At 39.2% G+C, this 25,198-nt stretch overlaps 1 protein-coding gene across 1 annotated transcript in view; it reads right to left on the bottom strand.

Annotated features, from left to right (window-relative positions):
- Positions 1-25,198, bottom strand: part of RYR3 (ryanodine receptor 3) — a 518,939-nt gene that overhangs the window by 310,791 nt on the left and 182,950 nt on the right. Inside the window, exon 3 of the mRNA XM_081292880.1 lies at positions 9,057-9,164. Coding sequence (XP_081149006.1) covers positions 9,057-9,164 — 108 coding nt within the window. The remainder of the gene's footprint in view (positions 1-9,056; positions 9,165-25,198) is intronic.

Raw genomic sequence — 25,198 nt, 5'->3', positions numbered from 1 at the left:
ACATTCCCCAAAGGTTGCTCTGTGGAGGAAAACTGTGTTGATAGCCTCACTTACACAGGAACAGCTCTCACTTCCTTCTTTGGGACAACATTCTAGCTCTTCTGCCTACCTCACTTCACCTTCTCAAAGCAGATGAGCAGCACCAATGGCATGAGGGCCGCCTGGCCCCCAGCTGCACGTCATCAATGGAATGGAAGCAGGTGACTACTGTAAACACGCTATTGTCAATGCATGTTTCTCTCCATAATAAGAAAAGAAGGGGCATCACTAGAGCCCCTACAACTTAGAGCACCTCTCCCCTTCCATCACAGAGATAAGATCCATTGTTATCCACAAAATAACTACAACCAACAAGGGCATCGACTCTGGCTTTTACAAAGGGAAAAAAAAATTAAAGCAACAACTTGTAAGTCAAAGCATAAATCTAATACTTGGGCAAAACCATTTAGCACATGGAACTCATGTGCTCTATACAATAGGTTTATAAGTTTCATGAGTTTAAGAACCAGTAAAATTTCAATTACCAGAGAAAAGCTAATAATTAGCATAGTAAGGGCATCCAAACAAGAAAATGGTCACCGACATTATTGCCATAATATCTGAAATGAAAATAACTTTATAACCATAAAACTGTTTAAGTACTAAAAAGGGGGTTGTGTGAGCGGGATGATGCCTCCTTTGCACTATCATCATAGAAATCCAGTGTGTAAGCCAAGAGCCCACATTTTACAGATGGGGACAACAAGGTCCAGAGAATAGCTACAGGAAGGCCAGAATGGCCAACCCCACCTAGTGGAGCACTTTCCTTCCTCACACCAGAGCAACACTTTAGGGCCATCAACAAAGCAAAGCACCTTCTATGTCTCTACTCTCAGCAGGAGCCCCAGCTCAGCCACAGGAAACACCAGGTAAAAACAAAAGCATTTTGTCTCCAGTTTTCCCCCTCCTTTGCAGGTGACCATTCCAGCCCTCTGCTGAGCAGGGGTCATTTTGACCCCATGGGTCTCCTCAATCTTCCTGCCTTTATTCATGCTTTCTTTTCATTGGTTCAACTTCATCCTCTGAGATCCTTGCATTCTAAGACCAAATAGTGGGAATCAGGGATTCTCTGATGCCAGTTTTTCTTTACTGAAATATCAAAATTGGTGCTTTTATTAATCTTTCACAAAATGGAAAAAAGTTGTAGTTTTTTCTAGTTCATTTACCTCTCTCTACCAATACATAATTTAAACTCTGGTAGCTATTAAAAGTGAATTATATGATTAAAGAAAATATCTAATAAAATCACTAGAAGGACTTCAATTCTCTAAGGAGTTCTTGAATTCCAAAATTCCAAATGTGCATTATTTTTTGGGTCAGGGGAGGGTACCAGTGATTGAACCCAGGGACACTTAATCACTGAGCTACATTCTCTCTCTTTTTTTATTCTGAGACAGGATCTCACTAAGTTGCTTAGGGTTTTGCTAAGTTGCTAAAGCTAGCTTTGAACTTGTGATCCTCCTGCCTGAGCCTCCTCAGCTAGGCTTACAGACATGCACCACCACGCCTGACCCAAGTGTGTATTACTTTTAAAAAGGCAAGCAAGTGTGTTAAAACAAAAGGTTTCCCTTAAATGCAGATATCTTACAACTTAGGATTGAAACATACTCCTAAAATTGCAGCTGAAGTACATTTTCACAGCCCATCTCTGCCCCTGCCCTCCGATTAGTCATTTCTCTAAAAAATTTCAGGGAAATCTCTTATTAAAACAACCCCTTGAAAAATATAGGTATATCTACATTGTATGTCCCAGAGAAAGCTTAGGCATCCAGATCCCTCCATGCCCCTCTAAGAAACTTTAATGAAGATGTTTAATTTTTTTGCAATTAAAATACAAAAACCAAACACCTTCAGTCCACCCTGGGGAAAAAGCTCAAGCTTTCTAAGATGATTGAAGTCACTATGACACAACTATTCTAACAGAGCATTTCGACATCACAGCAAGAATGTAAAGAACTCCAGAGTGTGTGTAACATTAGCAAAGCTAAATGTTATCACACTTGCAAAACCACATAAGGGCTACACAGGCACACTGCTCTTCAGTATGAGGTGCCAACTTCTGAACAAGCCAGCTTCACCAAAGAAAAGACAATTGTACTAAAGCTGCAGCATGATATGCAGGAAATGGAAGATTCAAGAGCGTCTGGAACTTTAAAATTTCATTCTGTGGGCTCTTCTGTTTGAAAATGCTTCTAGGAGGACATGAAGAAATGTAAAAAGCTAGTTAACTTCCATGGTTGTTCTGAATTGTGGACAGGAACATTCGATTATTCTGCTGGTTCACTTTGGGGGTATTGTACGAAAAGTAAAAAAAAAAAATTTCCAACTAGCTTTTTCCATTTTTATTATGAATTCCAGCCTTATGAAGAGCAGGGCTGGAGATGCATAATAGTACTGGTCGGGTTTTGAAGCATTGAAAAGCTTGGAGCAAGGCAAAGCTGCACACTTCTGTCCTCTTATCAAGTGGAAACCTATGGCCACAGTCCATCTAGACCACACCAGAAGTAAAAGACTTTGAAAAGAGGAAAAGATTTTGTCTTAAAGGAAAATAGAATGAGTCCACAGATGAACCATTCTCCTAATTGCTGAACAGTGGTAAAATAAGCTGGCTGGCCAAGATTTCTAAGTGTGCAGCCACCTCTAATTCCACAAGATCCAATGTGGGGAGCAGTAGTCTCTTTTCAAAAATTGCAGAGGCACAAAGAATGGAAATGCCCTGATCACTCAAAAGTGAAAGGCATGGTTCAGTACAAAAACAGCCGAAGTCAGTGTTCCATGCAAAAATACAGGTATATTAAATGAGTGGATGACATACCCATTCCGAGAGGTCACCGAGCTAGCGAAATCAAAAACAAAACAGTAAGTGGACATTTTAGTGTGCACAGGTCTTGCTGAAAACTTTCAACTTATCTGAGGTACCTATGGATGTTTACTATAGAAAAAGAACACACAGTGAGTCAAGGGGGTAGATTTCCTACCAGGTGAATATTTCACATTGCTAGATGTTAGCAGTGGCAGTAGAGGTAGAAGTTGGTCTTTACTTCTTTTTTCTTAGTACAGTGCTGAGGTCATCAAGAGACTATAAGCAAGCAATGTGTTTTAGCCTCAGTTTGACTACAGCACTTTTGCAGAATTACATTTATATTAGAACATTGAGCAAAATAAGGCAATTTAGAACATCTTTATCTTAGAAATGCTCCAATTTATCAGGTTTATTTTTTTAAATATCAAAGAAGGTGTTTTCTTACCATGAAGATAGATCTTCAAGATGGCATATTTTAACTAAAAATCGTGTCATCAAAAGGCTAGTCCAAAAATGAAATATGAGTTATTTGCACATGTATTCATAAATATCAGCTTATCAAGGAAATATTAAAATCCATTATATCAGCATAAAATTCTAAAATCATAACAAAACAAGATATAAAACAGTAAGGAGTAGAAAGGAAAGGGCGGAGAGAAAAGACATTTAATTACAATTTGCTCTGTGAGGGGAAAAACATTGAAACCTTAGTTTTGGGGAGGAACTTCACTTATAATATTTAATTTCTCCAAAATAATGGCTGGATCTTTTAGAAAATAAATGCTACCAAGACTACAGAATACCTTTACTTGCATAAGAAAAAAGGAATCAGGCCTCATAAAACATTAAAATTATATAACCAACACCTTATGCCGTAGGGCTGCTGTCCCAGATGACTATGGAATATTCTTTTTTGTCCACGACAAAATAGAAAATAACAAACACATTGACTCATTCTACCTAAATATATGGGAGCTGAGGTCTAAAGCAATGGCTAAAACAAACAAGTCAACATTTTCATAGCCATTCAGTGATGGGAGTACAGCCTGTGGGCACCGGAGGAAGTGAGGTAATGACACATTCCCATTCTAACTTGGTGTATTACACCCACCACAGCCCAGGAGAGAAAACTTGTGCACTTAAGTGATGTCCTTCTTTAGAGATGGTGAAACCAAAGCCCAGAGTCTGTACAAGATGTGCCTGGGGTTACATTTCCAGTTGGTGGCAATGTTAGGACCAAACCTAAACCTGTTTCCCAGATTTGTCCCCCAAACAGGCTACCTCCCATGAGTAAATCTGTAAGGTGAATGTCAACAGAGTAGGTTTTAAAGAGCAGGTTTTGATGAACTTTTACTCATAAGAGTATTCTTTCCAGAGATTTGTTTGTAGTTGGTGTGGACTACAAGCCATAGATTAAGAAACAACAACAACAAAAACCCAGTTGCATTCAATGTCAGAATGTTATTTTTATCCTGCCAGAAAGAAAGAGACAAGGATTCTCTTGCCTTCCCTTTTCCAGGGGCATTTGTGCAAAATCTGGCAGAGCTCAGTCTTCAAGCAAGGGGACTTCCAATTCCCCTCATCAACACCTGTTTTGCTGTTCATCACTGAGCATCATCAGGATAGAAACACCTTTGGCAGATTCTTTTTTTAAATAATGTTCTCACCTGTTGCTCAACTTTCTGTAACTTCACAAGATGGATAAATGTCCTGAACTTGGCTGCAAGGTAAGACATTACTGTAGTGTATCTCATGACATGTATCTTAAGGAACTTTATGAAAATATGAATGTTTATGCTTCACTGGCCATTTTGAGTTCACATGATAGCAGGCGTTAACCCCCACCTCTTGACAGGCACTAGTATGTCATCCTCAGGAAGCAGGAACACGTGACAAATGTGCCACATCATACCTGAGCATTTCTCTAGCAGCTGCACTGTGAGTAGCATTTCTCACTCCAAAGACAAGGACGAATGAAAGGAGCCTGAAACTTACTTTAGAGATAATGGCTATTATACAAGTAATACAGGGAAATGAAGAATCTCTCAGTGAGGACATTTATGATAAAGGTTCTTGTAGAAATATCTTTCCAGGTCACATTTTTCAATCAAGGTTAGAAGACTGACTGTATATTAGCATGCCAGATATCTTAGCTTCTACAGTCAGGCATGGATATGGATAAAACATAACATTCACATTGCACCCACAGCACTAGTTCATTTTATATATATATTATACACACACACACACACACACATATACTCTCAAATCAGTTTTAAAAGTCTTCATTAATGAAGTCAACTTTTAGAAACAGAATGCTCATCAGAAGGATGTAATTGGTAATTGTGTTAATCATTTCTGGAAGCATTATGCTAGCTCATATCAAAATCCATTGAGACTTATGTAGCCCTCCACTTAATATGCTCCTGGTCATGCAGGTCGGGACCCTCCTTCCTTATAGGCAGTTTGAATATTACTGAAGAATCTGACAGGATGAAGTAGACCAGAGAGAAATAGAAGAGCCCATGCCCACAGGCAGCTGTGGGCAATGATATCATTTAATTCTCACCCAATCATATGAGGTAGGTTACATTTGGACAGGGAAGGGAAGAGAAATAACTTGTACCAGAGGTCACCTGGTCTTGCATGGGCTAGACTGAAAATATCTCCCTGACTCTAAGGAGATCTTCTCCCCCCACCCCCAAATGAATGCTGCTTATTCTAACTTAAGTTATTTCTACAAGAACAGCAAATGAGGGTTTAGAGGGAAATGGTGACATCGCCCGCCAATGGATCCATGTCATGCTGAAAGGTAATGGACAATCCCATACACAGACTATGGATCCAGTCAACTGAAAAGTGACAATACTTTAATAATCATATGCAGGGATTTTCCTTGTAACCACCAGCCATGAAATTGGCCACAGTGCCAAGTATCTACCCCCTGGTAATTTTCCCCAGAAGAAAATGAGAGGATTAGACCAGAGGCAAAGTGACCCAAAGATGAGCTTAGCTAGGCAGGCTCTGAGAAGCACCAAATCCTCTTTGTCCCTGGGTCCTCCTCCTCATTTATACTCCTTTCAACATAAAGCCAGTTCCCATGTGTTCCTGGCTGGAGTTAAGGACATTTCAATAATAAAACAAAAAAAAATTAAAAAGAACCTCTCTGGTGTTAAATTTAGTTAAGCGCCTTTGTTTTCTTTGTTAGCAAGGGAAATTGCTGCAGAATCATAAATCCTTGCAGACTTCTATGAATGAATAAACAACTGAAGTCATTTTTTTAAAAAAAACACTCAGTTGCTACACAGCAGTGAATAGACGCACCACACAAGGGCTTATTTATGACCAGAAGTAAAAAATATTGCACCACTCAAAGTATCCCATTTGGTGGCAGTCATCATCATTAGTGGAAGTAATACTTATTTAAAAGCAGTAAATGGCTATTTTAAAACAAAATGGAATGGCATGCAAAGGAGGCATCATCCCGCTCACACAACCCCCGGGCTTTCCAGACAATCATTATGGTCTGTCGTGTTAACTGGCTTCTCTCTCCATCTTCCCATTTTTCCCCCTGCTGAATATTATCTTCTAAAACCAAGTTAAGTACTAATAGTAAATGTGCACAGTAGTCACCTCAGAGAACAAACCAATCAGATGCAAGAGATTATATGGCAAAGTACTAAAAACAGTACTTCTCATATTAAAGACTCAGAGTCAAGATGGAATTTTAAGAGGATTCTAAGAGGTTCTAGTACCTGAAGCTTCTGTCTGGGTAACTATTTTGTGGAGCTGCCAATGGGTTGTAAAATCATCTCAGTGAATAATGATAATAAATGTGTCAGAACAGGAAATAACTATCAGATTTTTCCTATCTTTGGTAAAATAGCACCAAAAAGGCAATAACATGGGTAATTTCAGAGTCTGACACACTATGGTGACTGTTATCCAATGGATATTTAATAAAAATTTTATTGATCATTTATTTTGGATATGAATTTTCAGTAAGATTTAGTGTATTGCTCTCTAAACATTGTAAATTATCTAAGTCCTTGAAATATACAGCTATATTGAAAAATCTTCCACTATAACATGGATAGAGATTAAGGTAGGTCTTATTCATATGTTTTTAAAGCTAAGGATTCAAATTTCATTAAGTTGCTCTTCCCTCTATATGGGAAATGAGTTATTGCTTACTTCTCTTTAAGAGAAGCCCAGTTAAGACTATTTTTAAAAATTCTTGGTAACAAAGCAGAACAACGAACTTCTGAATTTGCTTTCTCATCTGTAGGACTCTCTGAACCACTCAAGCTAAACATTAGAGAAAAATGAGTCCTTCGAAATGCACTTTTTGAACCAAACAGGATAAGACAATACCCAAGGGATAATTCTCCAGTTAGCACAGCATCTAGATCTTTCACAATTTCTAGGTTAAGGAAGTAAGGACGTGGAGTCTACCAGACCTTACATGATACCGAAAGTGATAATCATTACTTGATAACATCAATCAGATCTTCCTTCTCAAAGATTCCTGTACATGATGAGTCTTGGAAAAAGTGTAATAAAAAATATATTGTTTCACTAAACTGCAAGTATTTGAGGGTGTGTAAAAACTGTGAAGAGCTGAGGTCAGTGCCAGGAAGGGGGAAATGGACCCAGATTAAGGTCAATGTTAAACGAACAAAAATCTCACTGTATTAATGCTCCAAGGGAAAGAGAAAAGCTATTTTCTGGAGACTAACTGAAGCACATTGTTTTAAATCAAAAGAGTAAAGAACCACAAACCCTTGGTGTTTAGGATCCTAGAGATCTAATTAAACACTTTAATTTTATAGGTGAGAACATTGTGGTCCAGTGAGATTAGAAGACTTGCCTAAGATCTCATTAAGAGCTGGAAAATGACCAAATTATAAAAATTGCTTTAATGGATTCTGTGGTCACTCTCTCTTCTACCACAAAGGAGACATTTCTGTATTATGTATGAGCTCATGCAAGGAAAGTAATGATAAACTGTGTTACTTGGTAACTGCAAATGGTTCCTACCCACAGGCAGGGTCCTCTCCAGAATAAGAAAATAAGATCTGCAATTACAGAACAGTGGTAAGAACTGACAGAGGATGTACTTAGTGTTGCCCACACAACAGACCTGTGGGGTCACTGGAGGTTTCTCAGTTGATCTAATACCTAAACTGGTTCCTTGAAGGATCCAGAGGGATTATATAAGAGGAAAGAGAGGAGGAGGAAAGCTCTTCCACATGAAGGAAATAGCTGATGGGCAGGATCAGAGGTGAAAAAAGAACTACATGTTTGAGGCAGTGAAAGGAATTCCACTGGGTGGGACAAGTGCTTGGTAGGCTGTGGTGAGAAATGGAGCAGACAGGTGCACAGGGTCCACCAAATCATAAAGGGCATTAAGTTGTGTTAAGGAATTTGGAATTTACCTGAAGGTAATGGGCAAAGGATTTTTAACACAGAAGTGTAATAATTGAATTTGCATTTTAGAAAGAAGATTATGATTACTGAGTGAAAGCCTGAGGAGGGGGTAAGTACAGAAGGAATCAAAGCAGTTAATGGATTGCTGCAATATTTCAGAAGATAGATGAGGGAGTGTGGGAGAGTACAGAGGGTGGAGAAAACTAGTTGGAAGAAGGAGATTTGAAATATTGAGGCTGTAGAATTAAAGTATTTGATGATGAATAGACAAATAAATGTGGGTCATTAGGGAATAGAAGAATAAAAATTTATTCTGAAATATCTGGCTGAAGAAATGGTAGATATGGAGCACTGTCTCTCAGTTAAACACTTAAAGACCATTTTACTCACTACCAAGAAGCAGTGAAACTATTGAGTCCTGGGCACATGTCAAAGACCGTATTCTATAGAAAATGCTCTCCAAACTTCATGTAGCCTAGTTGTTTGTGCTCTATCAGAACAGTCATAAATCCCCAGTCAGATTTTCCCATTAAAAAACCCTTCTTCGCAGTCACCCTCAATCTCAAAGTCTCCCTCAGCCTCTCTTGGTGGGTTCTGGGGAAGGAGAGGGAGTAGGTTCAGAGTCTTGTGCCCTGCTTAGGCACAAAGATTTACTATCTTCATATGGATCATCTCAAAGTTTCCTAAGGTTTTCTAGCTCCACACTGGAGGAATGAAATTTGTAACCTGTTTTTCAACTGTGGTAAGTCCCAATCCCAATTGAGGGCATAATTCAGGTACTCACCCCTTCACCGCCATTTTCACCTGTGTTGGCAAGCATTTCCTGAAGGGCTCTGACAGAGAGGGACTGTTCCAGCACAAAATTGCAGACACAGAGATCTGGAGGAATATACTGTGGAAATAAAACCAGAGTGAAGATAGTTATTTGTATCAGTCAGGATTCAGTCATACAATCACATCTCAGAAGAGCTATGAAGCAAAATGACAATTGGATGGATAGAAAAAGATGGCTTTTCAAATCTATCCTTAGAAAGAAGAGTGAGGCAGAAAGCATCACAATACCAGACTTTAAACTATACTACAGAGCCATAGTAACAAAAACAGCATGGTATTGGCACCAAAACAGACATGCAGACTAATGGTACAGAATAGAAGATAGAGACAAACCTACACAAATACAGTTATCACATACTAGACATAGGCACATAAATATTCATTGGAGAAAAGATAGGCACAAATGGCACTGGGAAAATTAGAAACCCATGTGTAGCAAAATAAAATTAAACCCATCTCTCTCATCCTGCACAAAACACAACTCAAAGTGAATAAGAAACTTAGGAATTAGAACACAGACCCTGCACCTAATAGAAGATTTGGGCCCAAATCTTCACCATGTTGGCTTAGGATCTGACTTCCTTAACAGGACTCCTAAAGCACAAGAAGTAAAATTTAAAAAAAAAAAAATCAATAAATGGGATGGATTCAAACTAAAAAGCATCTTCTCAGCAAAGGAACCAATCAATAACATGAAGAGAGAGCTTACAGAATGGGAGAAAATCTTTGCCACCTGTACTTCAGATAGAACACTAGTCTCCAGGATATATAAAGAACTCAAAAAACTTAAAAAAAAAAAAAAAAAAAAAAAGAACGCAATCAGTAAGTGGGCTAAGAAACTAAACAGACTCTTCTCAGAAGAGGATATACAATCAATTGACAAATATATGAAAACATATTCAACCTTTCTAGCACTTAGAGAAATGCAAATCAAAACTACTCCAAGATTTCATCTCCAGTCAAAATGACAATTATCAATAATACAAGCAATAATAAGTGTTGGTGAGGATGTGGGTAAAATGGTACACTCATATATTGTTGGTGGGACTGCAAATTGGTACAACCATTCTGAAAAGCAGCTTGGAGATTCCTCAGAAAACTTTGAATGGAACCACCATTTGACACAGCTACCCCATTCCTTGGTTTATATCCAGAGGACTTAAAATCAGCACACTACAGTGTTGCAGCCATATCAATGTTTATAACAGCTCAATTCACAATAGCTAGACTATGAAACCACTTTAGATGCCCTTGAATAGATGAATGGATTTAAAAAAAGTATAGTATATATACACAATGGAATATTACTTAGCCTTAAAGAATAAAATTCTGACATTTATAGGTAAATGGATGGAGCTGGAGAATATCATGCTAAGCGAAATAAGCCAACCCCCCAAAACCAAAGACCAAATGTTTTCTCTGATATGCAGATGCCAATTCACATAAGGGATGGGTAGGAAAGAATAGAGGTACTCTGGATTAGGCAGAGGGGAGTGAAGGGAGGGGAGTGGGTAAGGGGGTAGGAAGGATAGTAGATTGAATTTGGCATCAATACCCTATGTGCATATATGATTACACAACCAGTGTGATTCTACATCATGTATAACCAGAAGAATGAGAAGTTTTACTCCATATATGTATAATGTGTCAGTTTTTTATGGCTTTTTTCTGTCATGTACAACTAATTAGAACAAATAAAAAAATTTGGAAAAAATAGATGGCTTCCTTTTATTCAAGTTAAGATAAGTTTTAAGCTGGATTCCACAGGCTGAGAAGAAGAAAAGCCCCAATCTCAAGGGAACGGTGGCCAATAGGTCAGGATCAGTTTGAGCTAAGGCTGGTGGTGTGTTTGGGAGAACCCCCAATGACCCTGCAGAGGGGCCATGAGGCCAGGGTCCTTCACACCCATGTCTGAGTGGACCAAAAGAAGAAGGTCCCTGGAATCTCATCCATTTACAAGAGGGCAGTGGACAGATCAGAATGTGGCTCTAGATCACAATTGTCAAAACAGGGAATCCATCTATTTGTCGAGAAACCCTGGATGCCACAGCATTAAAAGTGGCAGTAGAGGGGGTTAAAAGCTGTATAAGTAGAGCTCTGAACAATAAATGTCCAGATAAGAACTGGTGACTCTACGGCAACCACTCTGATGTCCTAGAATCAGCTGACGGTGGTCAGTTACTGGCATGATAACTGTGCCTATTCTGGAACCTTTCTCAAAACAGTTAAAGACGTTCTCTGAACACTAATAACAGTTAACTCTGAGCGAGTACTTCCCAACAGGCACTGTTGTAAGTGCTCTACAAAAATTAACTCATTTCATCCTTACACCCACCCAGCAAGATAAGGACTCTTAATATTCCAGTTTATAGAAAAGGAAACTAAGGCGCAGAGAATTGATGTCCAGGTATTTTATTTGTCCAAGCCAGAATGACATTGGGCAGCCTATCTCCAAAGTTCATGCACTTAACATTGTTCCTGCTAATAAAAATATTACAATTTTTTTCATGACTAGAACACTGTATATCAGCAAATATTTAAGCATTATACTTAAGTGCAGTGCCTGATAATGAGAGAGATACAAAGAGACATAAAACAAAATCATTGTTCCTTGGGAGCTTACAGTTCACAGTACACCGCCTTTCCTGAGAACACAACACTCGATTGTCTGGCATACCAATCCATTGGCAGAATGTTGGCACCAGGAGAATAGAAGGAATAAGGAATGTGGGCCAGAAATCACTGACAGCTATTCCTAACACTTCAAGACAGGTAGAGCTGTTTCCATGGAGCTCCAATTTAAAAAGCTAAAGCTAGCCTGCTACTAAGACTCAGATAACCTTTCTGACTAGGATTTTCATTTTAAAAATAAAGATAATGAAATTTGCCATCTTTAAGTTCCCTTTAATTTCCAAGCGTTTGTACATTCTTCATACCTTCCCTTGTCCTTAAAAATAATGTGGTGTACCCCTGCTGGACCTGCCTTCAATACTCCTTTATTAAAGTTTTAAGACCCCTTTATTAAAGTATGAAGCCAAGGATAGTAATCCTATTGCAAAGGCTACTGGCAACTTACATTTCTACTATGGATTTGAGTGAGTACTTTTTTACTTAAGTACTTTTTTTTTTTTTAACTCATGGTCTCTTTTTGATTAGGAACTATAAAAATAAGTCTCCCTAGAATTTTGACATTAAGGAAATTCCTCTGATTTCCTTTATTCAAATAGTTCAACCATATAACACAAGGAGGAGCACAGTCTTTATTTTGCGTGTATTCTGCTTTGTTTGCAAAATCTGTTCTTGTAGCAGGTAATTAACTCATTTGTATGGGACTTGGGTGAGCAGCAGCTGGTAATACAGGGCAAGCCTCCCACCCAGGAAGTGTTTTTGCACACATACAGCATCATTACGAAGTAGTATACAATTATATGATGGAGGATTTCCCTAAACCTTATGCTGCAAATAAGCATTACCCAACCTAAGTCTCCCCAAATATAAGGCCATCTCAAGAGATTTCACACAGATTTTTCTACTACTCTTAGCCTGCCTGGATTTTATGTTCCCAGAATAGGAAGCATTAAAGCCAGGGTCTGATCCTTTCTTCCTCCTTCACTTTATTATAGCATATGATTTGGAGATTCTTCTATTAGGAATAACTTCAGTTAGGATTGGTACTTTAAAGGTGCTTTTGGTTTAATCAATGGAATGGTCTTAACAAGACACATTTAACATTTGTGTCTAAACAATAGACAAATTCAGTCCATTCTCTTTAAGACAGAAATCTTCAGGGCTCCAAGCATTAAACTTCCTTTCTCTGAGACTGTATGGCTGTCAGTCTTTCTTCCTGTGTCTAGTTGCTCTCTTTTCTGCCGTCTTCCATTCTGATAGAGAACCACTGACAGATAACACAGACACTGGGCAGGCTATAACTGTATCTGCCCTTTCCCTCCAGGTATTCAAAGTCTCAAGGTAGTCATGACTTTACTCTTAAACAGAATGGGTACATTGAAACAGGGGGATAGTGTGCATGGGAGCACCATTTTCCAGTTTCCTAACAGTTTAGTTTCTATACCTCTAGCACCTGGCCCCTGCCTGGACACTCTATTCTTGGGATTATGGTCATGCCACTTGAACAGCACACAGAACAATGTGTGGGCAGTGACAAGGAAGGGAACAGGGCAATAGGAATACCTGGAGAAAAACAATATCCAACTAGCAACTTGTGAAATGAATGGAGTCTACAGCCACTGGGCCTATCATGCCAGCTGTCATCCTTAATTAAACTCCAAAGTGGCCTGAGCTTCTACCTCCACACTCCTAATGAATGAGCAAAGGCCACTGGATCATCAAAGCCCATTTGCTTGTATCTGGGAGAGTATCCCAGGAGGCAGCTCACCGTCTCTGTGCTCTGGAGCCAGTATGCCTCAGTCACTCTGCCTGCTGGGTGGGGACTTGTGTTTAATGATTCTCAGCACGAAGAAAAGGGCTCTGTTGACATCTGCTGTGAAACAGCTCCTCGTCACTCTGCCCAGCTCTGTCCTCACCCTGGATAAGCATTTCATTTCCAAGTGTCCTACAGGAGACCTTGAGATGCCAGAGCTCTGGGTAAGCCAGGAACCAGTGTTCATTAACCCCACTACATAGAAAATAGTAAGGGAAGGTTTATGTGTTATGCTGTGCTCCATAGCCTACATGACAGCATATTTTTCTAAGATGTACTGAACCCAAGATCATGGGAACCCAGTGCCCCATTCCTGGTTATTTGACATTCCTTTATTTAGCACCCACATTGAGCACTCAGCACGGTGCTAGCCTTCAGGGAAACAAAGTGCAGAGTTGGTTACAAAGGAGGAGAACTGTCACCTCTGTTATACTGTAAACCATAGTTTGGTGCATCAAAAACTATGCAAACTAAAACAAACTGTCCATTCCATGAGTTTGTGGGTTCTTTGGAAAAGAGGTGCTGTGTTCTGCTTTTTGTGTCCCTGGTACATAAAACAGTAAAAGTTCCAACTCACATCTTCTTGAACAGTCTCTCTGTATCTTCTAAGACCATCCAGGTATGTGGCTGATGGTGACTATAGCTATAGACAAATTGTACTGGGTCTCCTTGTTATTCAAGATGTTTTCTTCTTCCATTGTCATGAGTCTCTTACTTTGGTTAAATTATCTGATTCACATACAGCCATGTCCCAGTGATCCCCCTGTATGTTAGTAAGCTTTTTCTTGCTGTGACAAAATACCTGAAAACAATCACCTTAAAGGAGAAAAGGTTATTTGTCTTACATTTTCAGAGGGTTTTGTCCATAGTTGCTTTGTCGTATCACTATGGGCTTATGGTGAGGCAAAACATCATGGCAGGAAGGGTATGGTGGAACAGAGTTGCTTACCCAATGGCAGACAGGAAGCAGAGAGAAAGCAAGGGATGGGCCAGGGACAAGCTATACCAGGGACAAGAAGGGAATATGCCAGAGATAAGACATACTGTTCCAAGGCATACCCCCATACCTTCTTTCAATTAGGCTCCACTTTCTATAGTTTCCACCACCTCCCAATAGTCCATTCAATTATGAGTTAGTCCCATCAAAGAGTTAGTCCATTAATGAGATCAGAGCCCTCATCATTACAATCACTTCCCAAAAGCCAGATACTGAACACTGTTCCAGTGGGACATGAGCCTTTGGAAGACATGCAAGATCCAAACTATATCAACTTGAAATCAATATAGGGCATATTGTGAAGAGTGAACACTGGCATAGGACTGTCTGAGGTCAAATCTGTTCAAAAACTTACTAGTTGAATGATATCAGGCAGGTAACATAATCTCTATGCCTCAGTGTTATTATTTGTAAGATAGATATAATAGTACCTACTTTTCAGAATTAACTAAGTTTTTATGCCTGAAGTGCTTACAATAGAGTATAATGTCTAGTACATACTAAGTGTCAGATATTATCCAATGGAACAATGAAATTAAAATAGCAATAAGTCAAAGATTCACTTATGTAAAATAGAAACTTCAAAAATAACCTAAAAATAAGGCAACATTCCTACCCTTCAGGACTGTGTGATCTAGAGGAACGCTGGGGAAGCTGATGGACAATTTTCAAGTAAGAGAGCATGTGAGGAAACACAGTTGAAGATGGGTGAGGTAGGGGAGAAAACAAGAAAGGAGTTGATCATGTGTAAGAGGTGAGGGGTAGGGAATGAGTTTACAGAAATGTGAAATGAGGGAGAAGGAGGAAGAGGCATTAGACTGAGAAGGGTCTTGAGTCCTCTTGCTAAGGAAGAGAAGAGTAGGGTGGCATTAAAGGGAGTTATGTAGGAAGTGATACAATCAAATTTGCAACTTTGAATGATCATTGCAGGTCCAGTGTAAAGAGGTCTTAGACCAACGCCAAGAGACAAATTAAGTAGGAGATTATTGCTGGAAAGTAGACAAGTGACAATGGCCTGAATTAAAGAAGAAACAGCAGGAATGCGGAGAAGGGAATGGATTTCAAGGAGACATCAGAGAGAGAGGCCTGCTGATTAATTGGATGTGGGAGATGATGAAAAATTGGAAGATGACCAGGTCTCTACTGGCTGGGTCAGAATGCAAACAGGAATCAGCAAGACTAAGTCACAGCAAGTATCAGAAGGACCATGCAGACGGCAACCACACTTGGCAAAGTGCTCACTGGAATCTTTCATTTGGGCCAGTAGAAAGGTGATGAGAGAGTTGGGAACCTTGAGATGATATGGGTATTCCTGTAGATATCTGCAGAGATGGGTTGATCTGGGAGAAGAGGACAATCTGTGTGGCTCTCATACATTGACAAGAGAATTCCTGGAGTTGATTTGGATAACACTTCCTTTCTCATGTCCATCATGCAGCCAATAATAACTTAGCAAATGTTTGCATTCAATACATTAAAAACTGCTATAGGAACAAAGAAAAGTAAGAGGTGATTTCTGTCCTCGTGAACTAATAATTATTATTATTATTATTATTACCTATTTGAAGAAAAATCTCCTCTAACAGGTTTCCAGGCACCTGCAAGTATATTTAATGCTAAATTGAGAGGTTTGGTATGTAAAGTTCTGTAGGAACCCTTTCAGAGAAGTCATGATTAGGAAAGTTACCCAGGCAGGAGGTTGGTCTGAAGGGATGAACAAGATATATTCTTAACTTGAGCAAAAAGTTCCTGCACTTGGTAAGAATTCAACTTTTTGTTTAATGAATGATTGAGATAGGAGAATCATTTTTTCCATGTTCTGTATTGTATAAATTCTTTCCTTTCCATTTAAAATTCTATTAATTGAGGCAGTATTTTTACATTATGGGACTTAAATATACTCGCCTGCCTTTGCTTTTTTTTTACCCAACTTCTCAAAGAAAAGATCACGACCACTAAGATATTATAAACGAGAAAAAGTGGTGAGCAAAGGAAGGAGAAAGTACTGGATAACTCTACTTACTGATCTTTCTGCCTATATCTCCCGCCCCATTCCCAGGACTGAGCCACGAGACAGATGCTGTCGATGTGGTATTACGGTATAAGAGTGGTGTCCCCTTCTCTGTGGTTTCACTTTACTCAATTTTCATTGTCTGAGGTCAATTGTGGTCTCAAAATATTAAGTGGAAATTTCTAGAAATAAACTATTCATAAGTTTTAAATACCTTTTATTTTAGTATGTTACTACAGTTGTTCTCTTATTATTATTGTTAATTTATAAATTAGGCTGAGTGAGGATTAAGTTTTATCATAGGTAGGTATGTGTAAGAAAAACATAAGAAAGTTCTACACTAGCCTGTTTCAGGAATCCACAGGAAGTCCTGGAACATATTCTCAGAAGACAAGGGGAGACCACTATATCTGTTAATGGTATCTATGGATCAGTCCTATTGCAATGGGTGCATGCTTGCAAGCTGAAATTATGTCCAATGTTAATGACCTGGGGATAGGGAATGAGCGTGCACAAGAAATCAGAACTAAGCAAGCAGAGCTGGGGCTGGAAGAAGTGAATCTCACATTCATGGACCATCAAGATAGTTACTGGGATGTTCTTAGGCAACAAATGTTATGGACACATCCAATCAGAGACAGGTCTGAAGCTAAGTAACACACTGGGGCAGGCCTCATGTCCTCTCCTATGTAAATAGGGATGGGGCAGTGACAATATTGATTGGATTGTGTAGCAATCAAAATTTAAGCCAGAATGTCATAATATTTTAGCTCTTCCATCTTTATTTTACTTGTATTACTCTCCAGTGTTTAATAGACTTAAAAAAAAATCTGCCATGTTGCAATATATTACTTTAAAGAAAAAAATTTGGTAAGCAAACAAGCCAGAACACTAAAAGTAATATGCTTCTGCATGGCTACCAGGATGGTAAAAATCATTATCAAGATAGCAGAACATAGAGGGGGTCAAAATTGGGGTTCCTTTACCAGCCACCAAAAAGATGGCTCTACTCAGAAGCAATCCTTGAAACTTGTGCATTTTATTAAGGGAGAAAGTGTTTCAATTGTCCCCTGCTACAGTTTGTCTGTGGTTTGTCTCCCAGGGGTTCATATGTTGGAAACTTGGTTCCCAAGGTGGTGATACGAGAGGTGATGGACCCTGACAGAGCTGAAACCTAGTGGGAAGGGGTTGAGGTCCCTGGAATCCTGCCCTAGGAAGGTTTACATAGTTCTTATGGAACCCCAGTTCACCCACAAATAGGTTGTTATAAAAGAGAAAGACTGCACCCCCACCCCCAGCTTCCTGTCTTAATGATTTCCCCTCTCTTCCTGCCATTAAGCTATCCACCATTAGGCTCTCATCAGAGGCTGAATTAATGTGGCTGCCCAATTTTGGACTTTCAGCCTCTGAAACTGTGAGCAAAAATACTTCTTTATAAGGTACTTAGCCTCAAGGATTTTGTTTATGATGGAAAAATTGACCAATCCGCCCCCTTTATCTCTATTCATGCTTGGGACTATCTGGTCCAGGAATGAATATGTCTGGTATTCACTCTTATGGCACTAGTTTCAAACTGTAGACAAAAGTCTTTCTTTCCAAGAGCACTATATGTACTCGTAGCAAGCAGAGCTGGACTCAGTCCCCAGTGGCCTGGCTTCTACGTGCTCCGTATTTATTCCATTTTATCACCCAGCCTCCAACAGGATTGATAACCATCTCCGTAAGACGACTCCAGGTAGTCCCACTCAGACATAGAAAAGTTTGGGAAATCACCTAATCTAGGTAGAAACCCCTTTTTTCCTCTAGAAAATGTTCCAGGCTAAGCAGGCCCCATGGAGTACAGAGTGAAATTGAATAAGACCAACATTTCTTGGGATAGCATCAGAATATTCAGAAATGGATGTGTAGCTCTTATTTCAAGAGCTTTTGAGTACTTTACAGACATTATCTCATCCACCTACAGCAGACATTAGCTCATTATGAGCTATCAATTATTGATCATACATAATTATTTGCATTGTGTTTATACTTCAAAGACAGAGGCAGTCATTAACCAAACTAACCTTTACACCCCTTACCAGCCCAAATTCATTTAAGTTTTTATGCAGTGCTTTTTCTTGGTTACCTACGAAAAGTTGTTGATAGTTTATAATGAAAGTTACATAGCAAATGTCCAAATGGGAAGCTGTTGCCTAGTCACTGGATGTCTACAAAAGAGGTAATGATTTTACAACCACATTAGAAATAGGTCAACTGAGATATAAAGGAATTTGATAAATCTTACATGGCAGTACAGAAATTAGAATGTATATATATTCACACACATACATTTTAAACACATCTATGTAACTATGTACCAACCTATGTAACTATGCCACGCACTGCACTAAATGCTTATAAATATGATCGCATTTAACCTTTATCCAAATCCTTTCATATGAGAGATTAATTACACAAGGAAACTCAAGAAGATTAAAATAACTCCCCTGCAATCATATTTCATGAAAGAATGTTTAATCCCTTTTTATAAAATTATTTTTTTATTTTAAGTTGTATAAACTATGGAATACACTAATAATTTGGTACATGTTTACAGTAGTATAAACATGTGTAGTGATCAAGTCAGGGAGTTAACAGTTTCATTTCCAACTTAAAAAAAGATATTTACTATGTAATAATTGCACTTATTCCAGGCCATGGGCAGAATGATTTTAATATATGTATATTTAATATATGTATATGATATATACTGTGTGATAATTCAAAATATGTCTAATATATACTGATATGATATATACTGTGTGATATTATCAGTATATATTAGACATATTTTGAATATCAGGATAATTAATGTTTTCATCTCATTATTTTGTTTGTGGAGCCTCTGAGCTCCTCTCTTCTGGTTATTCATAAAATATGTAAGAGTTTATTGTGAACTATAATCTTGCCCCTGTTTTGTTAGAACATTTCAACCTTGAATTTAGACTTATTCTGCATCAATATCCCTGAATGGAGAGTTTCCATTCCTATACCAAGTTTGCAGAATTCTAATCCTGCTAGGCTGCCTCATTCCCAGCTTTTGTACTTGAACGTGAAGTTAAGGAAGGACTTCATGTTAGATTCTTGACTTTCTCAGAAGACTTCTCTACTTTAGAATGGCCAATGGGAATGTAAAGACTATGATCTGAACTTACAGGTACTATCAGGGATTAAGAGCTTTATAAGCGCTAGATTCCTGGTGGGCATGATCATTCCATCAACAGAGTTTTAAAATCAGACCAATTATGCATGTAAACATTCTCTTCTAAAAAGCGATTCAGCTCTGAGAACAATGGGGCAAGTACCAATCACAGACATGCATTTGTAAATTTTCAAGCTGTATATCCAGATTTTAAAAATTAAGAGACTTTGCCAAGTAGCGATAAGAGCTGTTATTATAGAATGAGATTAAAAAATGGATAAATCCTCAATTATTTTTTAAAAAAATATTTGGCTAAAGGACACATGATCTTATATATATCATTTCAAAATAGTTGAGTTTTAAGTTTTTGCTTGACCATCAAAAACTTGTTATATGCAAACTGTAAGGTGCACAAAATTCAAATTTAAAGCTGAAAGAAATCTTTTTGGGGAGAGAAACAGGAAGATGTCAAAATGAAATAAAGAAGACTGTCAGGGAGCTGCCACATAGGAATTGAACAAGACCAACATTTCTTGGGATAGCATCAGAATATTCAGAAATATTAGCCTTGAGTGAGGGAGGTGTGAGACTGGTTTCTGCTGCCTGTGGAAACAGGTGGATCTCACTCCACTTGGCAGGGGAATAAAGCTTTGAGAGTGGGCGTCACCCCCATGAGACTGGGCTACACCCCCCCTGAAACCCAATCCCTTGCCTCATTTGGGTGGAACTTTCTCCAGTGTTTTTCTCCTCAATAAAAAGGGTCTCAGGCGTGCTCTCTCTCTTTCCAGTGGTCCCTTAAGGTTGAGAGCTGTCCCTAATTCCTGCAAGCAAACGGTATTTCTGTGTTGCGTGCTTCCTTCGCAGTTTTCTTGGTTATTGATATAGCCAGCTCTTGTGAACACAGCTCATGTTGCCAGACTGGCTAGCTGGTGATAGAAGACCCCTTCTAATTGGCTAAGGAGTCAACCACAGGAATGCAGTGCTGTCAGCAGGAAGCCATTCTAACCCAACTGCCTCATTCTAGGGCTCAGTGAGCTGCTGGGGAGAACTGGCCCCTGTGGAAAACATCAGGGAAGTACAAGAGTTAGGAAGCAGAAGTGCTCTGGGCCATGGGCAGAATGATTACAGCATACAGATACCAAGTTGGCCAAGGTTTACGTCAATACAACAGGGAGGAATCGGAAGGAAAAAGTTGGAATCTGTTGATCATATGCAAGGAAAAGGGGGAAGGTTATCAAATTTCAGAAGAGTATTGATTCTTTAAAAAATAAAAAAGCTTGTGTCAGGGAGCTTAAGTAAACATTTTCTTAAGAAGAGCACTTGTTGAAATGCTTCTTATGTAAGGGAGGTGCCACTGCCATCTGGAAGTAGAAAGTCCAAATTACAGGGCAAATATCCTTTGACAAAAATCCATGCTGAGGAATAAAACCCCAACGTGATAAAGAGGTCATAACGAACAAAACCACTTGTGATGACTGTTTCTTTGCCATTCCTCAAATGCCCAGACATACTGGCTGTTTTAACTGACACTGACTGACAGATCTATAAGTTTATCCTCTCCTGGGGCAATTCTTATCAGTTTGAGGGAGAGTGATATTAGTCTTTTACTAATATTCTGATTTCTCACAAAAGCTAAAATAAATATGTGCTTGTTCTGGAAGTATTCATGCATAAACATGGTGGGCCCAAGATTCTTTTGAACGAGTGCTAAAATTTCAGATTACTGGTGCTCTTCAAAGGGGACTTTGAAAGAACAAACCAGGTGATTCTGAAGCAGGACATGTCTGACCCGTGTTTGAGAAACATGTCAGAACAACTGGACCAAACAAAATCAGGCCGCTCAGAGCAATGATTTTCCACTCTAGACCCTTCTTTAAATAACTCATCAAAACAAACATGCTTTGAAATGAATAACCCAATTATTTGGTATCCATATGATTGCTGTGTTTATGATCTCACCTGATAAGGCTTCAATGAAAAGTAACACTGAGGTGCCCAGGATACCTATATTTTGCCAATCAGGGATTGTTTCTGGCACAGTCAAGAAAAACATTACCATAGAGCCTGGTAGAAATTAGTACTTCAAAGCCTGTGTTCTTTAAAATAAGGAAGAGGGGGCAGCCAAAAGAATCAGAAAACACTGGGCAGCTGGCTTGCAAAATGCCTGCTGGGAAAAAGCATAATTGACAGTTTGATGGTTGATTTGGTTCTCAGCTGAGCCAAGATTTTTTTCCCTGCCTGGCAGTACATGGTCAGCATGTTAAATAACAAAGGTGCCAATAGGTGGAAACTTGGAACACTTGCACCTGGAAAAACAAGCCACCTTGATGAGTAGCACTAATACTCACATTGATTTATAAGGCTCTAAAGATATAGGGCCATAAATAAAACTGTAACTTAATGAGCAGCACAGATACTACAAGTAGCTCTGTGGATGCTTTACAGGGACCTAGAACCCCTGGGATTCTAGCTTTCAATGGGCACTATGATGAGAAACTGGGAAGATGGTGCTATGAATAGATTGCATATTAGAAAGGTAACAGAGACCAGGAGAAAGGAAAGGCAGAATGTCAGATAAAAATCACAATGTCCCATGAAAAAGGTAGAGTTCTTAGCATCCACCAAGGGAGTAAGGTGGAGTGTAGGATGATGGAGTTAAAGCAAGGTGGAGAAGAAACATAAAGAGATGGAGTAAAAGGTAAGTGGAAAGGGAGAAGGAAGTCGAGTTTCAAGCTAATGGTCATGGTTTATTTTGGAACTTAGTTTACTTTAGCGAGAGGCACACAGACCAGCATCACACCTCCCACATATTCCTTAGCCTTCATTGCTTTCACTTAACCTCTCTTCAAGTTGTGGGTGGCGATGTAGTTGCTGTCACAGCATTGAGAAATCCTGCGAGGCTTTTATTACTAAGGCAGTGGTGTCCAGAAGCAGCAAGAAGGGTCTCTGTTGGCCTTTGTATTACACAATGGGAAGGAGATGCTCGAGGAAAGAATTATGAGGCTACCAAAAAAGACGAGAAAATGCCAACCTGGAACTGAAGACCTAGAGAACAGAGAGTGCTAACAAACAGAACTGTCCCCATAGCACATCAGTCATCAGCATCACTGTACCTTCTTGGGAGCACCTTCAGCATGTGAGGTCCTGGCCTTGACCACATGATTCTAGAGGCTCATGGTCTCAAGGTAAGAAGTGGAGGCAAAACTAAGGGCAACTAATGGTAAGGACAATAGCTGAGATTTTCAATGTTTTGATTTTTTTCAACATCCTGTCCCAATCTGAAGCTGAATTCAAATTCCAATGTGGACATGCAATTTTTATTTTTTGCCCCCTACATAACACTTTTGCTTTGAGGAAAAAAGAAACCAGCCTATCATTATAAACTAAGTTCTGGATTTTAAAAATTTGGCAGGACTACATGGATAGATATTCATAAAATTTTCAGCTGTAGAAAGCCTTTGTGAAAATAAATGGTGCAAATATTTTTTTTCTCTAAGATGGAGAGAGTCCTCTTATGTCTCCAGAGAACTAGATTCAATCTTCTAACTGCTTCACACTAGATATGTACATCCACCAGATGTTGACATCTGCAAGGGGCCATGTGGTACTCATTACAGACATTCAAAAAATAATTTATTAGGCAGGGATTTAGCACTGCTAGTCAGTACCTACAGGAATTAAAGATGCTCACTTAGTAATAAGCACCACTTAAGTATTGTGGTCACAGAGAGACATATCACCTCCTCAAGGTCTCTCTTCTTCAATAGTGCCATCCTTTCAGGAAGAATTTTATATATGGAAGAAGAAAAAAAATCAAAATCCTCACTGATCTGTGGAAGTTTGTTGAATCCCCAAAGCTTCTTCAGTTTAAGTCACCAAGACTTCACCCAAGGAATGAGTTAGCTCTAGTAAACACAAGGAAACCTTTAGGACCTTACTTGAACTCAAGCCATCACTCAGAATCTGGTGAGACCAGCCAGAAAACATGTCAAATACTGCCGCTGTCCAACCCAAGGTCACATCACTGCGCTTTCATGTTGGGTTTGCTGCCTTTGCACTGCTATGTATCTAACCCAGGTTACTGAGGTTCTCCATCAACAACGGGGGCAGGGAAGGGGTGCAGCATGACAGATGAAGGCCTTTCTTTGCCCCTCCTGGAGAGCCAGGGGTACTGCCAACATATCACAGCTGGGTTAATTGAGCAGCACCAGAGAGAATGAACACATGGATAGAAACTGATGGAGCCATGCCACACCTCACAAAGGAAAGTTCTTGCTCATGGTGACCTAAGGAAAGTCTGTCAGACCCTATGAAGATAAATGTTCCAAATTAGTGAGTTGTTCTCCAGTGGCATTCTTCCATGTGTCTTCACTGAGCAAGATGGAGACGAAAGCCATGGTTGGCTTCCTGTTAAGCTTGTACATTTTGGGAAGGCAGTGAGTTCTTTCATTACTACAGCAACTGGAAGCTTTCTATGGCAGGCTGTAGGTAAGCTTGAAGGTGATACTAATGAGTCAAGGTGATTTTATAATCACAGTAGCACCCCTAAGTGGATGAGCTACTCTGTCATAGAGGATATCAGTCAAATGAGGAAACAGGTATATAGAGCCAATGACAGAAATTTAGCCCTGACATAATTTCTCAAACTGTGGGCCATGTGTGAATCACTGTGGAGTTTCTTAAGAATATAAAAGCAGATTTCAGGACCCAGTGGACACACAAATGAGAACTGATGGCTATGCTGGCACAAGTTTGAGGACTAGGAGCCTTCTGAATGGGCTCTGCCAGACCCCATAGATGCTGGCCAGGCTTTTATTCTTCAGAGAAAGGTTCTTGACACAGCTTATCTGGGCAATGAAGTACTAAGCAAAACCACAGCCTTCATTTTTCAACTTGAAAGGTGATGAGAGGTGGTTTTTTGGAAATTTTTTTTCATGAACATCAAAATGTCACCTTTCTTGGTTTCTTTTTCTTCTTCTTTTAATATACAAAAGAAAAATACTCTGTTTATGAGTGGTTTTGCTTGAAGGATAATATTAAGCCTTCTTGGGTTCACTCACTCTTATAGCTTGCATTAAATCTCCCAAACTCTCTTCATCCTTAAGAAGTGAAATTGTTTGAACCTAGAGGCCACAGCTTATTAGGGTAATAATTCAAATTTCAAATCAGAAGTGACTGCTCTTTCAATTGAGGAGGTGGGGGGGAAGCAATTATTCCATCTCCTGTGCTCTTAGGCAGCAGCACAGCTGCACCGCCCCCAAAGCGATGAGATTCCCTTCTAGTTTGAAGTAGAACTATCTTAGAATGTGTAGTGAAGTGCAAAAGTAGAGCTTGCGGCAACAATCTCTGATGAAAGTGCTCCAATAAGAAATGGATCATTAGGTCAAGGATTTCTTAATTTTGTCAACCACTCTTGAGGTGAAAAGCAGCTGTTGCAGAGAGGCTGACAACAGCTTCTTGTA

The sequence above is a fragment of the Spermophilus citellus genome, assembly GCF_964194105.1.
Source record: "Spermophilus citellus genome assembly, chromosome: 4".
NCBI classification, from domain to species: domain Eukaryota; kingdom Metazoa; phylum Chordata; class Mammalia; order Rodentia; family Sciuridae; genus Spermophilus; species Spermophilus citellus.
This window is presented reverse-complemented; position numbering and strand designations above follow the sequence as displayed.